The sequence below is a fragment of the Rhincodon typus genome, chromosome 8 (assembly GCF_021869965.1).
Source record: "Rhincodon typus isolate 14 chromosome 8, sRhiTyp1.1, whole genome shotgun sequence".
NCBI lineage: Eukaryota > Metazoa > Chordata > Chondrichthyes > Orectolobiformes > Rhincodontidae > Rhincodon > Rhincodon typus.
In genome coordinates, this window is record NC_063339.1 from 60,412,936 (window position 1) to 60,434,105 (window position 21,170).

The following is a 21,170-nucleotide window of genomic DNA, read 5'->3' on the forward strand; positions in this document are numbered from 1 at the left end:
GTCATATCGTTTCTACTCCATGCAACTCTCCTTTTATGCTCCTTCATCTAATCCAGTCAACAAAACCATTATTTCTTTATCTGCCTCATGTACGTACTTAGTTTCACAATTGTCTGTGCTTCCAAATTACATCCAGTGCTAGTTATATAAAAGAAATTGCCCCACCTGCAAAGCTGGACACTGTTCCATTTCAGATTAATCACCATGGTGAGTTTTCACTAATTGTACCATTTGCAGAGCTGCAAGGAGGCTCATAAAATTAAGCTGGGATATTTAAATGAAAGGTTACTATTAGGCACATTTTAAGAACTTTTTTCAATTTACTATAGATCCAATGAGTGCGCACCAATCAAACTAGCAAATGATTCTAAATAGGTTTTAGTCATCTTCAGTTATTTAAAATTGGGTTATTCATATATGATGGGCCAGGGACTCTGATATAAAGTGCTTATTTTTGGCAGAAACCTATTTTCAGCTGTATTAATAAATCTTCATCAGGTTACCTCTGAAATATATCAAGGAATATTATCTAATGCATATTTTATTAAGAAAAAGAAATTTAGTTCCAGTGTACTGCCTGATTGCACTGATCCATTAGAAAATTCTGCCCCAGAAATTCTGACAATCTGTGCTGGATAGATTAGAGTTGCATGTCAGAACCATGCAGGAAGCCCAATGCAGCTGACTCCGTGGGAATTGCCTAGAAAATAGAAAGTTTCTCAGAACAATTATCTGGTGTCTAGAACTCTTCAAAAAAGACCCCAAATTTGAGTTAGAGTCAGATTTTGGAGGTTTCCAACTTAATTAAATGTAATAGTTGCCCACACAATGTTAGAGAATAAAAACCTGAACTAAACCTGGTTAACTTTTGAAAACTGACACTGGCTCGGCACTGAACCCACCCTGTAACAACATATGAAAACCGGAATATTTTGTAATGTAATGAGCATATTGTAAGTAACAATTTCTTGGGAACTTTCTGCTTCAGAAGGTGATGGAGGCATGGCCATTGAATATTTTTTAAGGTTCAGGTATGTAGATTCTTGTTAGGCAAGAGAATCAAAGATTATCGGAGTAGATGGAAATGTGGAATTCAAAACACAAGTGAACCTATTGAACGGGGGAGCAAGGTGAGAGGCCGTATAGCCTAGGTCTGCTCTAATTTTTATGTTTTAATTCCAGCCCTGGGAGATGCAAAATTGAATCCTGAAAATACAACATGTCATCTGAAATTCTAAATCATACATATGGAATTTTAAACTTTTTTTGACGTAATTTGCAGTTCTTTTGTTTTAAACTATTTATATATTGGAACTGTTGTTTATGTAACTATGCTTGCCAGCTTGCAGGAATCCGCACAGTTTGTTGTAGTTTTCATCCTCACTTAAAATTCATCTATTCAGATATTTGTTGAACCCTCAAGTAATGTGCAGTTCAAGGTTAAAAAGTCTGTAGAAATTTCCATCAGATTGTTTTAACCTTTTTATGAAAAATGTTGCTCCTTTTGGAAAATAATGTCTTACTTTCTCTAATACAAAATTACTTTTATTCAAAAGAGCATTTTCTGCAGCATGCTAATAGAGTCATAGTCACAGAGTCATACAGCACAGAACCAGACCTTTCGGTCCAACCAGTACATGCCAAACATAATCCCAAACTAATCTAATCCCACCTGTCCAATCCAGGCCCATATCCCTCCAAACCTTTCCTATTCATATATCCATCAAAATGTCTCTTAAATGTTGTAATTGAATCCGCATACACCACTTCATTAGGAAGTTCATTCCATACACGAAGCACCCTCTGTGTAAAAAATTTGCTTCTTATGTCTTTTTAAAATTGTTCTCCTCTCACCTTATCTTGTCTTGAAATTCCCATCTCAGGGAAAAGACAACTATGCTCAACTCTATCTATACCTCTCATTACTTTATAACCTTCCATCAGGTCACCTCTCAACCTCCTACGCTCCAGTGAAAAATGTCCCAGCCTATCCAGCCTTTCCTTATAACTCAAACCTTCCATACCTAGCAACATCCTGGTAAATCTCTTCTGAACCCTCTCCAGCTTGACAATATCCTTCCTATAACTGGGCGACCAGAACTGGACACTCTATTCTAGAAGAGGCCTCACCAATGTCCCATACAACCTCAACATAACGCCCCAGCTCCTATACTCAAAAGGACTCAGCAATGAAGGCAAGCATGCCAAATACCTTTTTAACCATCTTGTCTATATGTACCCGCACCCCTAGGTCCTTCTGTTCTACAACACTACCCAAGGCCCTACTATTAATTATATAAGCCCTACCCTTGTTTGTTGTCCCAAAATGCAAGACCTCGCATTTATCCAGATTGAATTCCATCTGCCATTTTTCAGTCCATTGACCCATTTGATCAAGATCCCTTTGTAATCTTCATTGTCTACGTTTTGGTGTCATCTGCAAACTTACTAACCATGCCTTCTATATTCTCATCCAAATCATTTATGTAAATGACAAACAAAAGAGGACCCAGAACCAATCCTTATGGAACACCACTGGTGACAGGCCTCCAGTCTGAAAAACAACCCTCTACCATTACTTTCTGTCTCCTGCCGTAAATCCAGTTATGTATCCAATTGGCTAGCTCACCCTGAATCCCATGTGACTTACTATTACTAAGTAGACTATCATGCGGAACATTGTCAAAGGCTTTACTAAAATCCAAATAAACAACGTCTTCTGCTCTGCAATCATCAACCTTTTTGTAACTTCCTGAACAAACTCAGTCAAGTTTGTGAGATACAGTTTTCCTTGCACAAAGCCATGCTGACTATCCCTAATCAATTTTTGCCTCTCTAAATGTATATAAATCCCAATGTTTATAATCACCTCCAACAACTTACTCACAACCGAAGTCAGACTCATTGGTCTGCAGTTCCCCGGTTTCTCTTTACAGCCAATTTTAAACAAAGGTACAACATTAGCCACCCTCCAGTCATCAGGCACCTCACCCGTAGTTATAGGTGATGAAAATCTTTCTGCAGGGGGTCTCATAATTTCCTCCCTTAATTCCCACAATATACTGGGATACATTAGAGCAGGTCCCAGAGATTTATCCACCTTTATATTCTCTAAGACATCCCGAACCTCCTCTTCTGTAATGTGAATTGTTTTTAAAACATCAAAGTTTTTTTTTCTGCATTCTCTAGACTCCCTTTCTTTCTCCACAGTAAAAACTGACACAAAATATTCACTTAGTATCTGTCCAATATCCTGGGGTTCAACACAGAGACCTCCTTGATCTTTAAGAGGCCCAATCTCTCTCTAGTTACCCTCTTGCTTTTGATGTATTTGTAGAATCTCTTTGGATTATCCTTAACCTTATCTGCCAAAGCTATCTCATATCCCCTCTTTCCCTTCCTGATTTCTCACTTAAGAATGCCCCTACGTTGTTTATTTGATTAAGTGATTCAATTTAACCAAGTTGTCTATATCTTTAAAAAAATTCTCTTTTATTCTCGACTAGAACCTCAATATCTTTATACATCCATTGTTGTGTAATCTTACCAGCCTTACCCTTTACTCTAAGAAACAAAATGCCTCTGAACGCTCGTCATCACAGTCTTGATCGCCTCCCACTTATCAGACGTCCTTTTTACTTGCGAAGTCTACTCCAATCAACTTTTGAAAGTTCTCTTAGTTGTAATGATAGCATAGGTCAACATTAGTTCACAATGAAAGTGAATTTGATTCCTCAGTTGTTTCAAATATTTGCCGAGGACAAGCAGGTTTCCTGTTCTGATCAGTGTATATACAGTCAGAACACAATGTAGGTTTCTTAAAAAGCATATGATGTTATGCTTCAGTAGATATTTCATATGGGAAAGCTTGGTTCGCGTACACTATACTTGAACTGCACTTCTATAAATTAATGTGTTGGAGCATTTCTTCCAAGCAAAGATGTATAAAAACCTGGACAGTCATTGCAGATAGTCCAGTGGATAAGAAAGACCTTTTAATGATTGACATGAGAGTGATAAATAGAATAAAGTCAATGGGTGTGTAGCATTTCCATTTCAGCAATAGATAGTATTAATCATACTGTTCAGAGATGTTTTACACACTTCTGGAGTAGGTGAGACTTGAACCCAGATCTCCTGGTTTAGAAATAGGGACACAAACACTGTGCCACGAGTACTCTCAAAAATACTTCTTTATATTTCAAACATCCAAGTGAATGTGAAGCACTGGTAGGTATATTTTAATCAGCCTGTTGAGATATGTTATGGCATGCTTCTGGAGCAGGTGGGGCTTGAAACCAGGTTCCTTCTGGCTGAGAGATAAGGTCACTAGCAGTACACCACAAGACACCTGTCCATTCCAGCTAAAGTCTTCTGTCTTCAGCCATTCTCTTTCCAATTGCAATGCCTCAATTTCCAGCAGGATGGAAAGCTTTGGTAGCCAATCTTTAGCAAGGTTTTCCAGCCTCCATCTCTACATCTCGGTGAGGCTCTGAAAATCCATTTTCTTTTCCCGTCATCCCTGCCCATGAACCTTGTAGGCTTCTCATTTCCCCACGCCCCCACCCAACCCGTCAACATGTGCTTGCCGCTGCCCAGCTTCCCACCACCCACCCTCCCTTCCAGCCCGTGGCTTTGAGGTGATCATGCCAGGTGTAGTATGTACACTGTTCCTCCCTTGAAGCCAGTGAAGTACTCCCCTCCTGCATTACATCACTTCCATCCATGCTTTCCATGCTTTACTGTGTTCAGTGACCACCCCAACTTACTAATACAGTTATCTTCCCCTCTTCACGATTGTCCTTCTCAATTCCCCCTCAACCTTCAGTCCCACAAAAAAGGCTACCAAGTCTCCTTCCCATGAATGTGCCCCCCGACCCCCTAGCGTGAGATTGATATAGTATGGGGCCATCCAGCAAGATGTCTACTACCTTAAGTAAGGACTGCTGATCAACAAGCCCAGCTGCTTAGTTGTGTGACTGTGCTAATAGGCAAGACAATGAATCTGTGAGCATCCAGGTAAGTGCTAAGAGAGCAAATGAACAATGCTGAGATGCAGCTTGGTCGAATCCGTGAACAGGGTGCCTCTCCCTGCACACGCAGTGTCCTTGCAGCAGCCTTTCAGTGCTAGGGTTTGGATTTTAAAAATAGGGGCATTTTGTTATAACAGTGTTGGTAATGCTGTTTCTGAAGTACTGTACACAGTTTTGGTCCTCCTATTTAAGAAGGGATATATTGGCATTGAAGACAGTTCAAAAGGGGCTCACTGAGCTGATTGCTGGGATGAAGGGGTTGACTGATTAAGGATGGCTAAGCTGGTTAGGCCTTTATTCATTAGAAGAATAATATTCGGAATTCTCCACCCCAGAGAGTTGTGGAGCCGCTATCCCTGAAAGTATTTAATGAGAAGGTAGGTAGATTTTTAAAATGTTGAGGAGTTGAGGACTATAAGGAGCTGGCATGAAAATGGAGTCGAAACCACGATCATATAGAAAGGTGGGCCAGGCTCAAAGGATTAAATGGGCTCCTCTTGTATCTATATCTTATGTCCTGATGTATGGTGTGGCAATTCACTCTCTTATTTGTTTGTTTGACTGTTTGAATTTTGAGCATTTTGGCCATGAAAAGGGCTTTACTTAGTTTCATTGCATAAATTAAAACAGAATCTTTTATCATCTACAACCTGTGCCATATGTAGTATGTTTATCCCTGATGAGTCCATCAAACTTACATTACAGTCCAACTAGGGACTAATAATTTTTGATTTGTTTAAAATAGACAAAGTTTGAGATACCACGTACTCAATAAGAGAATAATGCGACAGAAATCCATGTGTTTAAGGGAACAAAGTAAATGTTATTTCTGGTTAGAAACTAAAGTTCGAACAGAAAATGAAGTATACAACATTGAGTCCAACATCCAGGATTAACATGAGGTAATTATTGGTTACCATACAAACTGGTATTGAAAAGCCAAGGGCCTGCACATTAAGTGTCCAATACATTCAACACAGATATCACCCAGATGTAAATGGCACTGTAAGTAACCAAATCTCAATAAAACCTGTCTCCGTTACAAGGGATTCTAGTAGTTTTAGAACTCTTTCAAAAGCTGTTCCATCACAGATTGCCTCAGTGAGTGCTCACATCCAGGTAGTTCCATCTCTTCCCCCCCCAAACTGTATTCCACTGGATTCCTAAGACTGAGCCGTAGCATCATCCATAAGCACAATTTCAAATCTTTCACAGAGAGTGCACAATTCTCCTGAGGCTTTTGTGAGTTCCAGTGTTTCTCAAATGCACCAACCAAATATTTCCTTTACCATTCACTCAATGGCGCTGCACTGTGAATGACTTCCGAGGAATTCTCATGCCCTAACTGCCTGGAGGCTGCTAACAGAAACACTTGTGCTGCCGTATCACTTGTTATGCTTCAGTATTCTCTCAGCATCAAGCTGGAAGCTAAGTGGTTAAACCATTTAAAATAACATGGCCTCAAGTCCATGTGGTTCAGTTGAACTTATCCAGTTTTCTACTACTAAATTTCAATTTCTAAATCTAAAATTTATATACTTAAAAAAAAGACTTACAAACTAAATATTTGCAACAGCGGGTCACTGGAAGCATGAATTTAAACTTCAAATGTACCACTACAAAGTTGTTTTTTCCATGTCATAGAGTCATAGAATCCCTCCAATGCGGATGGAGGCCATTTGGCCCATTGAGAGTGCCACGACTCTCTGAAGAGCATCCTAACCAGACACACCCCACATGGCTAATACACCTAGCCTGCACATTGCAGGACACTGCTGGGCAGTTAGCATGTCCAATCTGCTTAGCCTGCGCATCTTTGGACTGCGGGAGGAAACCAGAGCACCCGGCAGAAACTTATGCTGACACAGGGAGAACGTGTAAACTTCAAGAGACATCCTATTTTAAATTTTTCTAATATTGACTAAACCACATACGTCTGAGTGATTTTTTTCAAAACTGTATCAACTCAACTGGGACAAGTTTTTTAAGTTTTTTTCTAAAGTAGTATGTGTATTTAGCTCAAATACTCCATATGTTATGATATGCATGTAGTACACAATTACTGTGGACAGCTTTCTGATATTTTATAGGTAATTCTCAAACTATTTAGAATCTAAGAAGATTGATAAGGAATCTCATATTACAATCTTTGCAGACGTTTGCAATTATAGCAATTCTACATAGTTCTTTAATTTTTCAGGCATGTTGAATGCACAATATATGGGGTCAACATTTCTGTAAATGTCAACATTTTAAAACTATGTTGTAAGAAAGACGCATTATAATTTCTGGAATTTGAACAAATTCTAAACCCATATAAACCATGGGACCAATTTTAATTCTGCTTCTAGGCAGAAACCAGGCAGGAAGGAAGTATTTTTATGGTTTCCTGTGAAACAAGCTGAGAAGGAGTGCTCCCCTGGGGAACGGTAGCCCTCCTCCCCTGTACTCCTCTCACTAGGTTTCCCTTCCAGGACGCTTACCTGGATAGTTAGCTTGGTTCCTCTGTGTCAGCCTGCTGCTGCTTGATTTTAATGGCTCAGCAACCATTTCCCTCAAACCTCTGGCCCTAATGTTCAGGAAAATGAAAGCGGTACATCAGTGATGCCCTGCTGTTAAAATTAGTTTTGCTAAAATTAAGCCTATATAGTTGTGTGTACTTTCTGAAGAGGTAATTAATTTTTAACTGCTTTTTCTTTCTATTGCAGACACCAGCCAGCATAGCATTTGCTGAAAGGAAGTCCTGTTTATCTTGCTGTGATCAGGAGAATGTTGCAGAAACAGAGGACTGTAGAGACATGTCAAAACTACAGATCACTTGGAATCTCACCTCAAGTAGTTCCTGTGTTCTTGGTGAGTTTATGACTAATCTGTACCAGCGTATGATACATTAGACAATCAAGACAAAGCACTCGAATAGAAAGTTACGGCATTAGTCATATGTTTCACGTAGGATCATAGGATGTCACAGTGTAGAACCATGCGTTTGACCCATCATGCCTGTGCTGGCTCTTTGAAAGAGTTGACCAATTTTGTCCCATGTCCCAGCTTTTCCCATTAACCCAGCAAGTTAATATCTTCAAGGAGTTATCTAATCGCCTTTGAAAGTTCCTATTGAATTTGATAGCACCATTCTTTAAGGCAAATTCATTGCAAATCATAACCCAACATCTGGACACATTTCTCAATCATCTTCTAGTTCTTCTAATAATGATTTTAAGTCTGATTATTGAGCCATTCAATCACTGGAAATAATTTAGCTTTATTTACACTGCCGCTATGATTCATGATTTTACACTGTGTTTTCTATGGCTTTATTATAACTTTCTTGTTATGCACTCTTTGGGGCTATTAATGAAGCCGACTAACTTTCTTACAGCCTCCTCAACTTGTCCTGCTATCTTCAGTATTTTAAGTACCTACACACCCAAGTCACTCTGATTCGGTTGCCTCTTCAAACTGTGACCATTCTTCAGTTTATACCGCCTCTCCTTATTCATTTTACCAAAATGTATCCCTGGTATCATTCTCCACAAAAGGTAGGAGCATAAAAAGCATAGAGTTAATCATTTGACCTATTCCACCAATTAATACAACTATGGCTGTTCTTCTGACTCGACTTTTCTCTGCATTTGATCCTTTAGGGATCAAAAATCGACCTATCCCAACCTCGAATTTATTAAATGGTGGAACATACTTATCCTCTCGCGTAGAGAATTTTGAAGGTTTGGAACTCAGTATTGAAGAAATTTGCCTTCATCTCCACTCAAAATCAGCTCCTTTACTCTGAAGCTGAAGCTGCCACCCCTCCCCCCCCATTCTGGATTCCTCAATCAGGGGAAGCAGCCTCTGTGGTTGCCTTGTCAAGCACCTTCAAAATCTTGTGGGTTTCAATCAGATCATCTCTCGTTCTTCTAATCCAAAAAGTATAGGCGCAATTTACTCAGCCTGTCAATCCCTGGAACCAATTTAGTGAACCTTCGCTGTACGACCTCCAAAGCAGAATATCCTTCCTTAAAAGTAGAGATTAAAACTGGCCATAGTTCTCCAGGTGTAATCTTCTTATAGCCTTGTACAATTTATAACAGTGTCTTGCTATGACACTGTATTCCCCGGGCAGTAAACACTAACGTGCCATTTATCATCCTCGTTGCATGCTGAACCTGCGTCATAATTTACTTGATTCCTTGTATGAAATACACCTGAATCTCTGAATATCAACATGGTAAATCTTTCAAAAAATTCTGCATCTCTATTCTTATTACCAAACTAAATAACTTGGCACTATCCAACATAATACTTCATCTGCCACATTGTTGTCTACTCAACTTGTCTATATCTTTTTGCAGCATCTTTGTCCTCTGCACAAGTTACATTCTAAGCTAAACTTGACTACATTTTGTGCTTTTCTTTCATCGTAATTATTAATTTAGATTGTAAATAGCTGAGACCCAGTCCTGACCCTTGTAGCACTCCACTGTCAACTTGAAAACACAGCATTTAGCTTTACACTTTGCTTCCTGTCTGTTAACCAATCCTCTATTCTCTAAAATATTATTGTAACTCCTTGAGTCCTAATCTTGCACTTAATTTTGTACACTTCATTGAATGCCTTATGAAGGCCTCAACATTCTTGCAGAAGAGTCCATAATTGTACATAATATCTCCAGCTGATGCCTAAATGTGGATTTACAATTCAGCATGATATCTTGCTTTCTATAACGTCGCTAGTTACAAACTCAAGTATCTCATAAACTTTCTTACGTGCCTTCTCAACTTATTTTTCCAGCTTCGTAAATTTGTGAATGTGCACTGCCAGGCACTTTTACTCTTGCAGCCACCTCAAAATGGTGCCGTTTCAATTATGGCACCTCTCTGTGTTGTTTCTCCAAATCAGTTCGCACTTATCCATATTAACTTGCAGCTGCCACATGTGTGCCCATTCCATTAGTCTAACTGTGTCCTAGTCAAAAAACACAAGGAATACATTTTAGGAGTAACCTTGGGTGCAATTTTCCTTTTCCTGGAGGTGATAAGAGAGATGGCAAGATGATAAGTAATTGTATGAGTTGGATTGGAGAACAGCTGAACCCTTTCTCGCCAAAGGCAAGAAGGTCCATGGTGATTTTCTTGACTTGCCAGCAATTAAGGCTTCTAAGTTTTCAATTAATATCCATGGAGGGGCCTCAACTCACCATGACCTGATCATCATAGCAGGCAAGAAGGGCGGTTAGTTTCTTGATGGAGAAGCCATGACAACCTATATGGTGGGTTGGTGAAGGGGCTCAGTTTCCCTGTGGGAGAATTTAGAGGCATTGAATGAGTGAAAGGAAGAAAGAGACTTACTATGTCACCACTGGATCACCCAAGGAGTAGGCCTCAATGGCTGATTTTAAGACCCAGAAAATTCCAGTGTCTGATTGGCAGCTTTAGTGTGGAGTGTGCTCTCAATGAGTTGATTGCTGTTATGTCCACAGCAGAGAGGGGCGGCATTTTAGTGTCCGCACAACACACTTGGAAATAAAATGGAAAAATTCTGGACCATGTGTAGTTGATAGGAGTTCCATGAAAGAATTTTACAAATGCCATCATTAAAATAATAGCAAGGTTTGTTTGGAAAGGGTGGGAAAAAAAATGACATATTTGGTACCTGCTGAATAACAGCACAGACTGCAGAACATCTTTTCAGAAAAAAAGTGGCAGCTAACTACATTTCGCTTAAGGTTCAAATACAGACGCCAGAATTTAACTACTTAAATGTTATTAATAAGAAAAGGAATACGTTAATTTCCAAATGTAGTACACATATATATTTGAGGGTGGCATGGTGGCTCAGTGTTTAGCACTGCTGCCTCACAGCACCAGGGACCCGGTTTCAATTCCAGCCTCGGGTGAATGTTTGGAGTTTGCACATTCTCTGTGTCTGCACAAGTTTCCGCTGGGTGCTCCGGTTTCCTCCCACAGCCCAAAGATTTGCAGGTTAAATGGATTGGCCGTGCTAAAATGCCCATAGTGTCCAAGGATGTGCAGGCTAGGTGGATTAGCCTGGGGAAGTGCAGAGTGGGGTGGCAGGGGAGTGGGATGCTCTTTGGATAAGTGGCAAAGACTTGATGGGTCAACTAGCTTCTTTCCGCACTGAAGGGATTCCATGATTCTATTTTATGATTCTGTGTATTAGTACAATATACCTGTATTTTGTTATATTTAGCTTCATGAACATTTAATAGGTGGAATGGGAACAGCTTTGCCAGTAGAGATACAAGCTGTTGTTGTATTATAGACTCCACTTGTTTAAAAGGAAAGCATTTGTTTTAAAGAGTACTGAGGGAGGCACTGCATGATGTGGCTCTGAGCTAGATCCATAAAGTTGCCATTTAATTCCTGATGGGTCACCATTTAGCTGGTTTCAGAATGATAGCAATGGGTGTTTAAGTCTTAGTGTGCAAATGAGGGGAAATAACAGCTAGAATTCTTACAAGCAAGTCTTGCTGCAAAATGAGCACCCGCATGAGTCGGGCAAGGGCAGAATGAGGGCTCGATGATAGATCCCAAAGCTCAATGAGCCTGCTGGCAGTCAGTGTTGTGTTCTCACTTGATGCACAACTACTTGGAGAATATACTGGCGGGGTTCTGGCGCCCATGGTTTGATGCAGTTTAAATCTTCTACGAAAGGACCTGTAAAGTAGGTTTTATTAAAAAAATTACATAGAAAGCATGAGTTGCACATTTCATAAAGTGTTAATTTCCCATTTTAACATGATGACTGTTAGAAGTGTTCAGCTTTTTTTTAAACAGGCACATTGTAGCAACATTTTTGTTGGCTTCATTGCTAAGATTGCACGTTCGCTCTTGAACTTGTTTCAAATGTTCAGTTTTGGTGAGTCTGTACATTGCATATAGTGTACAAGTTAGATTACATTGCATTTTGTTTCAAAACTTTCATGAAATTTGTGGGTCATTAACAGGGCCAACATTTATTGCCTGCCCCCAACTGCCCTTGAGAAAGTGGTGGTGAGGCACATTCTTAAACTACTCAAATCCATCGGGTGCAGGTACACTGTTAGGAAGGGAATTCCAGGAGTTTGATCTAGCAGTACTGAAGGAGTGGGTATATATTTCATAGTCTGTGTATGGCTTGGAGGTGAACTTGCAGATGGGTAGTGCTCCCATGTATCTACTGCTCTTGCCCTTCAAAGTGGTACTTGCTGCCATTGTACATCAGTGGTGAAGAGAATAAATGTTTGAGGTGGTAGATGAGGTGGTAATAACACGAACTGATGTGTTCTGGGCGGTATTAAGCTTCATGAGCATTTTAATAATTCCTCAATACTCTGACTTGTGCCTTGTCACTAGTGGACAAGTCTTGGGGAATCCAGAGGTAAGTTGCATACATCAGAATTCTCAGTCTCTGACCTGCTCTTGTAAATTCTTTGTATGTCTGGTCCAGTTCAGTTTCTAGTCAATGATCACCCCAGGAGGATGATGATGGGTGATTCAGTGATGATATGCTGTCAAATATGAAACGATGATGGTTATGTTTTCTCTTGTTGGAGATGGTCATTGCCTGACACTTGTGTGGATAACCATTATTCACAAAATATGAAACATGACCAGTAAGGGTTTTTTTTTGATGAGCATTATTGATACTAGTGCGCAAGATGTTTGCGCTATATTCTTGTCTGTTCTGTTTCGATGAGTATTTGACTGTTTTACATGAATAGGTTAGCACCAGTCTTTAAGTCCTAAAGCCATATCAGAATTAGAACTTTATGTCATAGTAGAGCTATATCATAACACAGTTTTAGTAAATTAATTGCATAGCACCTTCATACAATAGTCATCATTTATTTCATGTCAGAGCATGTTGTCAGTTAGTGTGCGTAATGCTGGGCATGTAAATAGACTTTGAAATCGATGCTTCAGGCTGTTCAACTCTGGGATGGGGTCTTTCATAGTTCTAAATGATTTTCAATGTTGAATGACAGAGGAATTCACCATCCTGCATATATTTGCTCCATTCTTTATGAATTTTTCATTTATTTTCTTTCAGACAAGTTCAATCATTGGTCTGGGAACACAAAAAATGGATACCAATGGATTAGTGGAACACATTTTCCCATGGTAGGGAAAAACATTAATGATGCAACAAAGCAGACATTCTCCCTGCTTCAAGGTATTTCCTTTATCCTTTTTCATTTCAGTGTTGTGCTTGCACTCAGTCTCAGATGTTAAAATAATTTGTTATTTCAGCACAAGAAACCTTAGACAACTTTTCCAGCTAAATTGTTTTGAATCTTACATTACAACTAGCCAGGTTTAGGCATTCTTCTGTAAAATATCACTGTTCTCAACACCACAACTGTACATCGGTGCCATTGACTAACGTACAAATTTCACCCTTTGCTTGTAAAACATTGTCTATGCAGCCTATTTTTCCTCAATGTAGTAATGTGTATGACAATAACAGATAAATTTGAAAACATCAGCCAAGGTGTAATATATCCAAATTGAACTCTTTTATGGTAAATTGTATGATAAATGTTATTCTAATCACATTCTGGGATTTAGAGTGAAAACTGTTAACTTGTAGAGTCATAAAAGCACGGCAGAAATCATTCACTTTTCGTGGTTCTCTGTGAAGCAATTCAGTCACTCCTATTCCCATATTCTATTTCCATAACCTTAGGAAGGACTTGAGAGTTCAGAGGAGGCTTACCAAAGTTGTTCCAGCGATGGGAGGTCATAGCTACATGATTAGGTTCATGAAGCTGGGATTGTTCTCCTTGATGCAAAGGGGATTGAGGGAACATTTGATAAAGGTATCTAAGATGAAATAGATTGGCAAGCAATATGTTGTACCCATTGGCGTTGATACAAGATTAGGGGACAGAAATTTTAGGTTTTGGGCAAGGGATGGAGAGAGAATGTAAAAACGCGAAATTGGAGAAAATAAACTTGGAGATTGAGGGAATGAGACTGACTGGTTTGCTCCAAGGAGAGCTGGCATAGAGTCGATAGACCTTATGACCTCATTCTGTGTTGCAAATAACTATTGGTCTATACTTGTTTTTATGCTTTGCTGAGCATTCAAAGCCAAGTGCTCTTGTGCAGACATTTGATCCACTTGGTTCACTACATTCCCCAGCACCAGATTCAACAAAGCATCCCTCCTAATTCAACCAAGAGCTCACTGGTAAGCAAGTTCTCTTGGACACATTTCAAAATTTTTCCCCTCCTTCTCTTAATTCAAACATTATCCCAAACGACACTTGAGTTACTAAGTCATCTAGGAGCACCACTGTGTCTTCTTGTTTTGCAGTGTGGTTTTCCTGCAGATTATCTCTCTTTCCCTCTCCTTCTATCTCATTGCCTCTTCCTCCTCTCCTCTTCCCTAACTCTCAATGTCAGAATTGTTACAGCGCAGAATGAGACCACTTGATCTAGCTCATCAGCACTGGGTCTCTGAGAATTTTGGCTCAATACCTTTCTCCAGCCTTTTTGCATACTGTTGCACATTGCTTCTATTTAAATAATCATCTACTGTCTGCTTGAATGTCTCAATTGAACCTGTCTCCACCACATTTGCACACAGTGCATTCTAGACCCTAACTGCTCGCTGTGTGAAAGAACATTTTTCTCATCTCTCCTTCACTCTGTCTCTCAAACAGATCCATGAATATAAAGCACCAGTAAGTCACCATTTTAAACCATGTTTCATTATTGTCACTCTATCATATCCTCAGACATCTATTTCAACTTGTAGCTCAACAAATTATTCATCACACTTTGGGCATTTATATACTTGCATTCTAAACATATCTTTGTACTCCTTTAAGTTCTTGTTACTCCAAAAAAAACTAACAAAGTAAAACGAGCGTGCTATGATGGCATGGAATGCTTAACAAGAATTACTAAATTGACATTTACAGTATGATTGTTTATATGAAATAAAAATGAATATCATCATAAATACATTCCACATTTGCAACACATTTCTTCAATGGCAGTGTTCACTTATCTACATAAATGTTTAACGTCAGTGTAAAATTGAGTAGCACTCTTTATAAATCAGAATAGAAAGAGAAAATAAATGTAATGATGAGAATTCCTTCAGAATATATTACTATAAAACTTTGACTATTTTGGTTGAAAGCTGATTACCTTTTGTTGTAGTGGAGTTGGCGGCGAAAGGGTACAAGTTCTCAGACATCATTCTCCTTCACCTGTATGTGAAGAACATGAAAGATTTTGGTATCATAAACTCAATCTATGATTCCTACTTCAATCTAAATCCACCTGCAAGGTAATATATCCATTAAATTTTATAACTGCTTAGTTTTACTGTTGCAAGCTAAGAACATTCATGTGTGTGAAAAAATATTTAGCAAGGTGAGAGAAAGAAAAATATGTACTGGTTGCTGGGTTAATTCCCCAAATTAGGCAACAAAATATTAAATTATACGTGATAGTTTTCAAGCTATTTAAAAGGTCAAAGTTAATCGAACTACTTGTTGTCACAAGAGAAGAACAAGGATTGTCAAAGTACCAGTTGTAATTCTTGATCCTGTCCTACAGAAAGAGGAGCATAATATTTCAATTAACGGGCATTATCAAACAATGTGTACTGTATTCTGCCCTTACTGTTGCCATGCTCTGACAGGACAAATCTGCCAACATTTCCATTGGTTTTTCATAGTTTTTTAAGTGATCTGATCATGTTTATTAAATAATTTTACCTGCTTGTTCACTCTTCAAAGCAAATAGAGCCATGTTCATCATTGGAGGTGTTTGGTAAGGCGCTGGTGGGTGTATAGAGATGATTGCTGCACGTAAGGCCATTTATTAGTATCCACCTGAACCTGTATTCATTGTCATTTCAAACATTTTGGAATCCATACAGGTCCATATGTGTCTAGAAAGTCTGTTCTGGAAAGAGTGCACTGTCTTTTCTAGATTTCCCCCTAACTTTTAATCAAAGAGAATTGATAGTAATTGAGCTGTGCACTGAATTTTAATTTAATGAAAAATTTGTCAGTGCATCACTTTTTTTTTTACATCCTTTCACAGGATATGGGTATCAGTCTTTAGACCAGTATTTATCGTTCACCGCAAAGTATTCTTGGGAACGTTGTGGTGAACCACCTTCTTCAACCGCTAGCATCCATGTAGCATAGGGACATCCACAGTGCTATTAAGGAGAGAGTTCCATGACTTTGACCCAGTAGCAGTGAAAGAAAATTGGTAAAATCCAAGTCAGAATGCTTCAATGGCTTTAATGAGAACTTGCCATGGTAGTGCTCCCATACACAAGGTTACACCCTAAAGATCTGAAAAGGATGACAGTAAGTGGTTTTCAGATTATGAGAACGGGGCTAACCCTCTTAGCATACACATCCCTGGACAGTATGGATAAATCCGACCTGGCTAATCCACATAACCTACACATCTTTGGACTGAGAGATGAAACTGGAACACCCGGCAGAAACCCAGACCGACGCAGGGGAGGGTGGGTGGGGGGCACGTGCAAATTCCACATAGACAGTCACCCGAAGTTGGAGTTGAACCTGGGTCCTTGGCAGTAAGAGGCAGTAGTGCTAACCACTCTGCCACTGTGCTGCCCTGTACAATTGACAGAGAATCTGCATAACAACCATTTGGAAACTTGTTCTGTTATAGTCCTAAAAGACCATAAAGCACCAGAATCTGCATGCCTTCATCAATTTAGCCCTGATCGCTCTCAATTATATTTCCTGTGATTAAATTTATTTTCCTGGTGGCACTAACCTATTGCCAACTTGATAAGTTGGACAGGGAAAGAGGCTTCAGTATTTTCAAAAGGTGTTTGAATGTGCATTTTCTCCCTCTTACTATAAGACCATAAGAAATAGGAATAGATTATTCGGCCCCTCAAGCCTACATCACCATTCAATAGGATCATAGCTGATCCAACATTTCAGCCATCAACTTTCCCCACAATTCTTGGTTCCCTTACAGATCAAGAATCTATCTATCTTAGCTTTAAATATAGACAACGATTCTGCCCCAACAGCTTGCTGAGGCAAGGAGTTCCAAAGACTGAGAAAAGAATTTCCTCCTCATCTCAGACTAATGTTTGCTCATAAGACAATCCCTGCGTACTAGGGATCATCCTACTGATCATTCTCTGAACCACCTCCAATGAAATGATATTTTTCCTTAAATAAGGGGGCCAAAACTGCTCACAGCACTCCAGATGTGGTCTCACCAGCACTCTGTATTGTGGTAATAAGACTTCCCTACTCTCAAACTTCAACCCCCTTGGAATAAGGGCCGACATTCCATTAGCCTTCCTGGTTACCTGCTGCATCCGTGTGCTAGCTTTCTGTGTTTCATACACACGTATACCCAAGTCGCATTATGTTGTAGCGTCTGCAATTTTTCTCCATTTAAATACTATTCTCTTCTTTTTTTTCCCACATTACACTTCATTAGCCAGTTTTTAAAGAGCAATATTGACAGTTAAGTGAGTGGGCAAAAAGTTGGCAAATGGTGTATAATGTGGGTAAATATCAAGTCAAAATTGGAACCAATACAGAAAATCCAGATATGAGCTCCACAAAGCCATTAGGGAGGCCAAGAAGCAGCCCCAGACCAAGTTAGGGGCTCAGACCTACCAAATAGACTCCCGCCATCTATGCCAAGGCCTAACCGACATTACGGGATACAAAACGAACAGTATAAGATAGCGGACAATGACACATCCCTCCCTGACACGCTCAATGCTTTCTGTGCTCGGTTTGAGCAGAATACCACCAGCATGGCAATTCCTGCCCCGACAGCCCCAGACCCACCCGTTCCCTCTGTCACCGCTGGCATGGCAGGATTGCCCTATGAGAAACGGTTAAACAGTTTGGGACTCTCTTCATTGGAATTCAGAAGAAAGAGAGGTGATCTCATTGAACTATATAGGATTCTTAAGGTGCTTGACATGTAATTGCTGAGAGGATGTTTTCTGTCATGGGAGAGTCTAGGGCCATAGCACATAGTCTCAGAATAAAGAGATGCCAGTTTCTGACTGAGGTGAGGAAGAATTTCTTCTCTCAAAGGGATGAGAGTCTTTGGAATTCCTTGCCTCAGAGAGCTGTGGGGGCAGAATCCTTGTCTGTATTTAAGGCTGAGATAAATAGATTATTGATTAGTAGGAGAATCAAGGATTACAGAGAAAATGCAGGAAAGTGGAAGTGAGCAGTGTCAAAGAATCCATGATCCAATTTGATACCTGAACAGGCTTGAGGGGCTGAAGAGCCTACTCCTGTTCCAGTTTCTTATGGTCTGATGAGAAGGTTGTGGTGATTTATCAGCAAAGTGTGGTCCCTAATTTGTGATCACAGTACAGCCTATGATTTCAGAGTGCAGAACGTGGTTTGTGATCAAGTAGTGAGCTTTGATCCTTGATCACAATGTCAACATACATTTGTTGTGAGATGAGGATTGCAAATATAGACACTGCTTCACTATGTGTCGATGAGATTTGATTTATGCTGCGAGTTTGGACACAGATTTATGTTTAGACTGTAGTCACTGATTTTACTAACAGTGTCATATCTGATTTGTGGTCAGAAACTGGTCTGTGATAAGTAATATGAAGTTTGTCTTTGATGTGCAATGGTAATATTGACTACGATTTGTGTTGACAGTTTGTCTGATTTGTAACCAGAATTTGGTTCCGATTTGGAATTGAAATTTGAAAGGTTCCAAAGGAAGCAGATGGAGTAGATCTGAAGAAACTGTTTCTGCTAGTTGGGAAGTTTTGAAGGAGGCATAATCAGAAAATTGGAGCCAACGTTTCTGAAGTGAAATTAGAAAATATTTCTTCAATCAAAAGGTGGTTGGAACTTGGAACTCTCATCCACATGTAGCAATTGATTTTAGATCTGTTGTTCATTTGTGAACAAAGTTTGATAGATTTTTCTTATCCAAAGCTACCAGATGATAAGGGGCAAAGACTAGATGTATGAGGTATATCTCAGATCGGCCATGATCTCGCTTAATGGCTGAACGTACTTGAAGTGCTAAATACCTTTGGTTCCAGTGTTACTAAATCAAATTTGTGATGCTGAAAACTAAATTACAAAAGCCAAATGCTGCAGATGCCGGAAAGGTGAAAGAAAAACAAAAATTAGGAAAGGTCATTAACCTGAAATTTTAACATTCTTTCTTTGCAGATGCTGACTGATATGTTCAGTATTCTCAATACTTTCTGTTTTTACTCTCTGACAGTATATGGGTTAAGAAAAACGGGGCTGGGAGCAGTCTTTAAAAGGTAACATTTTGTAGAAAGAATGGGGATTTCTGTTTGACCTCTGCTGGAGGAACCACTTAATCTAGGGTTTATATTTTTGCCTAACTGTATAATTTGACCTAAATATCTCAGCAAAGATGATGAATTTAACCCTGTCATTCTGCGGAATACAGTCGTAAATACATACGTTTGTCTTCTGCTTATATCCGTAAACTACCTCAAGGCATTACTGAATTGCCCTTTCCTCCTTTTATGATCAAGAATTTAGTTTAAGGCATAAAATAATTTTTGACTAGAATATTTTTTTAGAATTCTACTGCAAATTAACCTGTTTAATCTCAATCCTGGAGAGCTACTTCCTCTGAGGTGCTCTACTGCGCTTGAACTCCTGCCAATGTATGTGAACTGCAGTATAAATTGAGATGCTAACCTCTTTCTTTCTCTTTCTAATCACTGACTCCTTTAACTTCAACTTCCAACCACCTTTCTCCCATAATATTATTTATTTTTAGTCTTACAGCAATTTTATAACTTTGCTGAAAATGATCAATTTTACACTTCACGTGTTAAAGTTTTTTCTTAATACTCTGGAAAACTTGTATGTCAATCCATTTGTAATTTTATATTGCTGATGCTGTAATAAAATCTTTAATTGGTCATCATAGGTTATCTTTATTCAGAAACTTATTAGTGCTTACTTCTTTTATGTAACTACAGTATAGCATTGCTTTTCTTATGCTAACCAACAATTGAAAGAGTAGTTAGAGATTTGTCTTTATATAGAAAAGTTTAAAACCTTTGTTCTAAATGAATATGAGTATTTTGATTGTATTTGTTCATTTACTGAAACAGCACAAAAGCAACATGAGTTTGCATAGCACATTTGACATATAATCCCAAAAGGCTTGACCAAGGCATAAGGTTAGATAGAGATTTAAATACCGAAAAAATATTTTAAAAGGTGTATGTTCATTCTCAATGTAAAGAGAAACTTATTAATGATGATCCACAAACAATGTGCTTTTTTAAGCAATAATTAGTTCTCAATCTTTCGTTCAATTAATGCAGGTTCAAATTATGATAGCTCTTAATGAGAAGAGGGAAAATGAAATAGTGAGGCATCTCAGAGAAAAGTCCCTGACCAAGAGAAAGTGTCCAAAGTTGAAAAAGTAAGCAAGTTATTCCTAATTGTTCCCCTTGTGTTTTTTCTAGGGTTTGTGTGGAAGCCCCATTACCTGATGGAGTGGCACTTCAAATTGATTGCCTCGTCCACAAAAATAACTTAACCTTGCAGGATACAATTGAACAACGAAAGGAGACCATGCATGTTCAGAGCATTTCACACTGGGCCCCTGCTAACATAGGACCTTACAGCCAGTCAGTTAAGGTAAGCAATGAAGGCAGTTAAGGACTTATTAGGTAAGCAAGGAAACATTCTTTCTGTCTAAATTACACTAGTTAAAACCCGAATAATTTTTTGATCTGAATGATTACCTTCTTTCCAGAATGTATGCATTCTGCTGTGATAAAAAACTCAATGCATAAGAAAGCAATGTATATTATCAACAGAACTTCTCAACCTTGGTAGCTAATTACCATAGTAGCCTGCAGCTAATGATGTTCCTGTAGGGAGGTGAGAACTACTGCTGGCTATGTTAGAAACCGCAAGAGAAAATCATATGTTCTTGTATTTGTGTGTATTATGCTGAGTACAAGACTGATGCATTGATGCAAAATAACCATTTTGGTCACAGCATGTTAATAACGTTTAAGTGATCTGAGTCATTAAAATTGATTCAAAACATCATACTTCTAATATGTAAAATTATATGCTGCAACAGTAATGGAGGTATTTA

The 21,170-nt window shown here is 38.9% G+C and overlaps 1 protein-coding gene across 1 annotated transcript in view; it reads left to right on the top strand.

The window, feature by feature from the left end:
* Nucleotides 1-21,170, top strand: part of LOC109927511 (diphthine--ammonia ligase) — an 89,996-nt gene that overhangs the window by 68,623 nt on the left and 203 nt on the right. Inside the window, exons 7-10 of the mRNA XM_048600434.1 lie at nt 7,742-7,886; nt 13,084-13,206; nt 15,207-15,336; nt 20,527-20,701. Of these exons, the coding sequence (XP_048456391.1) occupies nt 7,742-7,886; nt 13,084-13,206; nt 15,207-15,336; nt 20,527-20,701 (573 nt within the window). The remainder of the gene's footprint in view (nt 1-7,741; nt 7,887-13,083; nt 13,207-15,206; nt 15,337-20,526; nt 20,702-21,170) is intronic.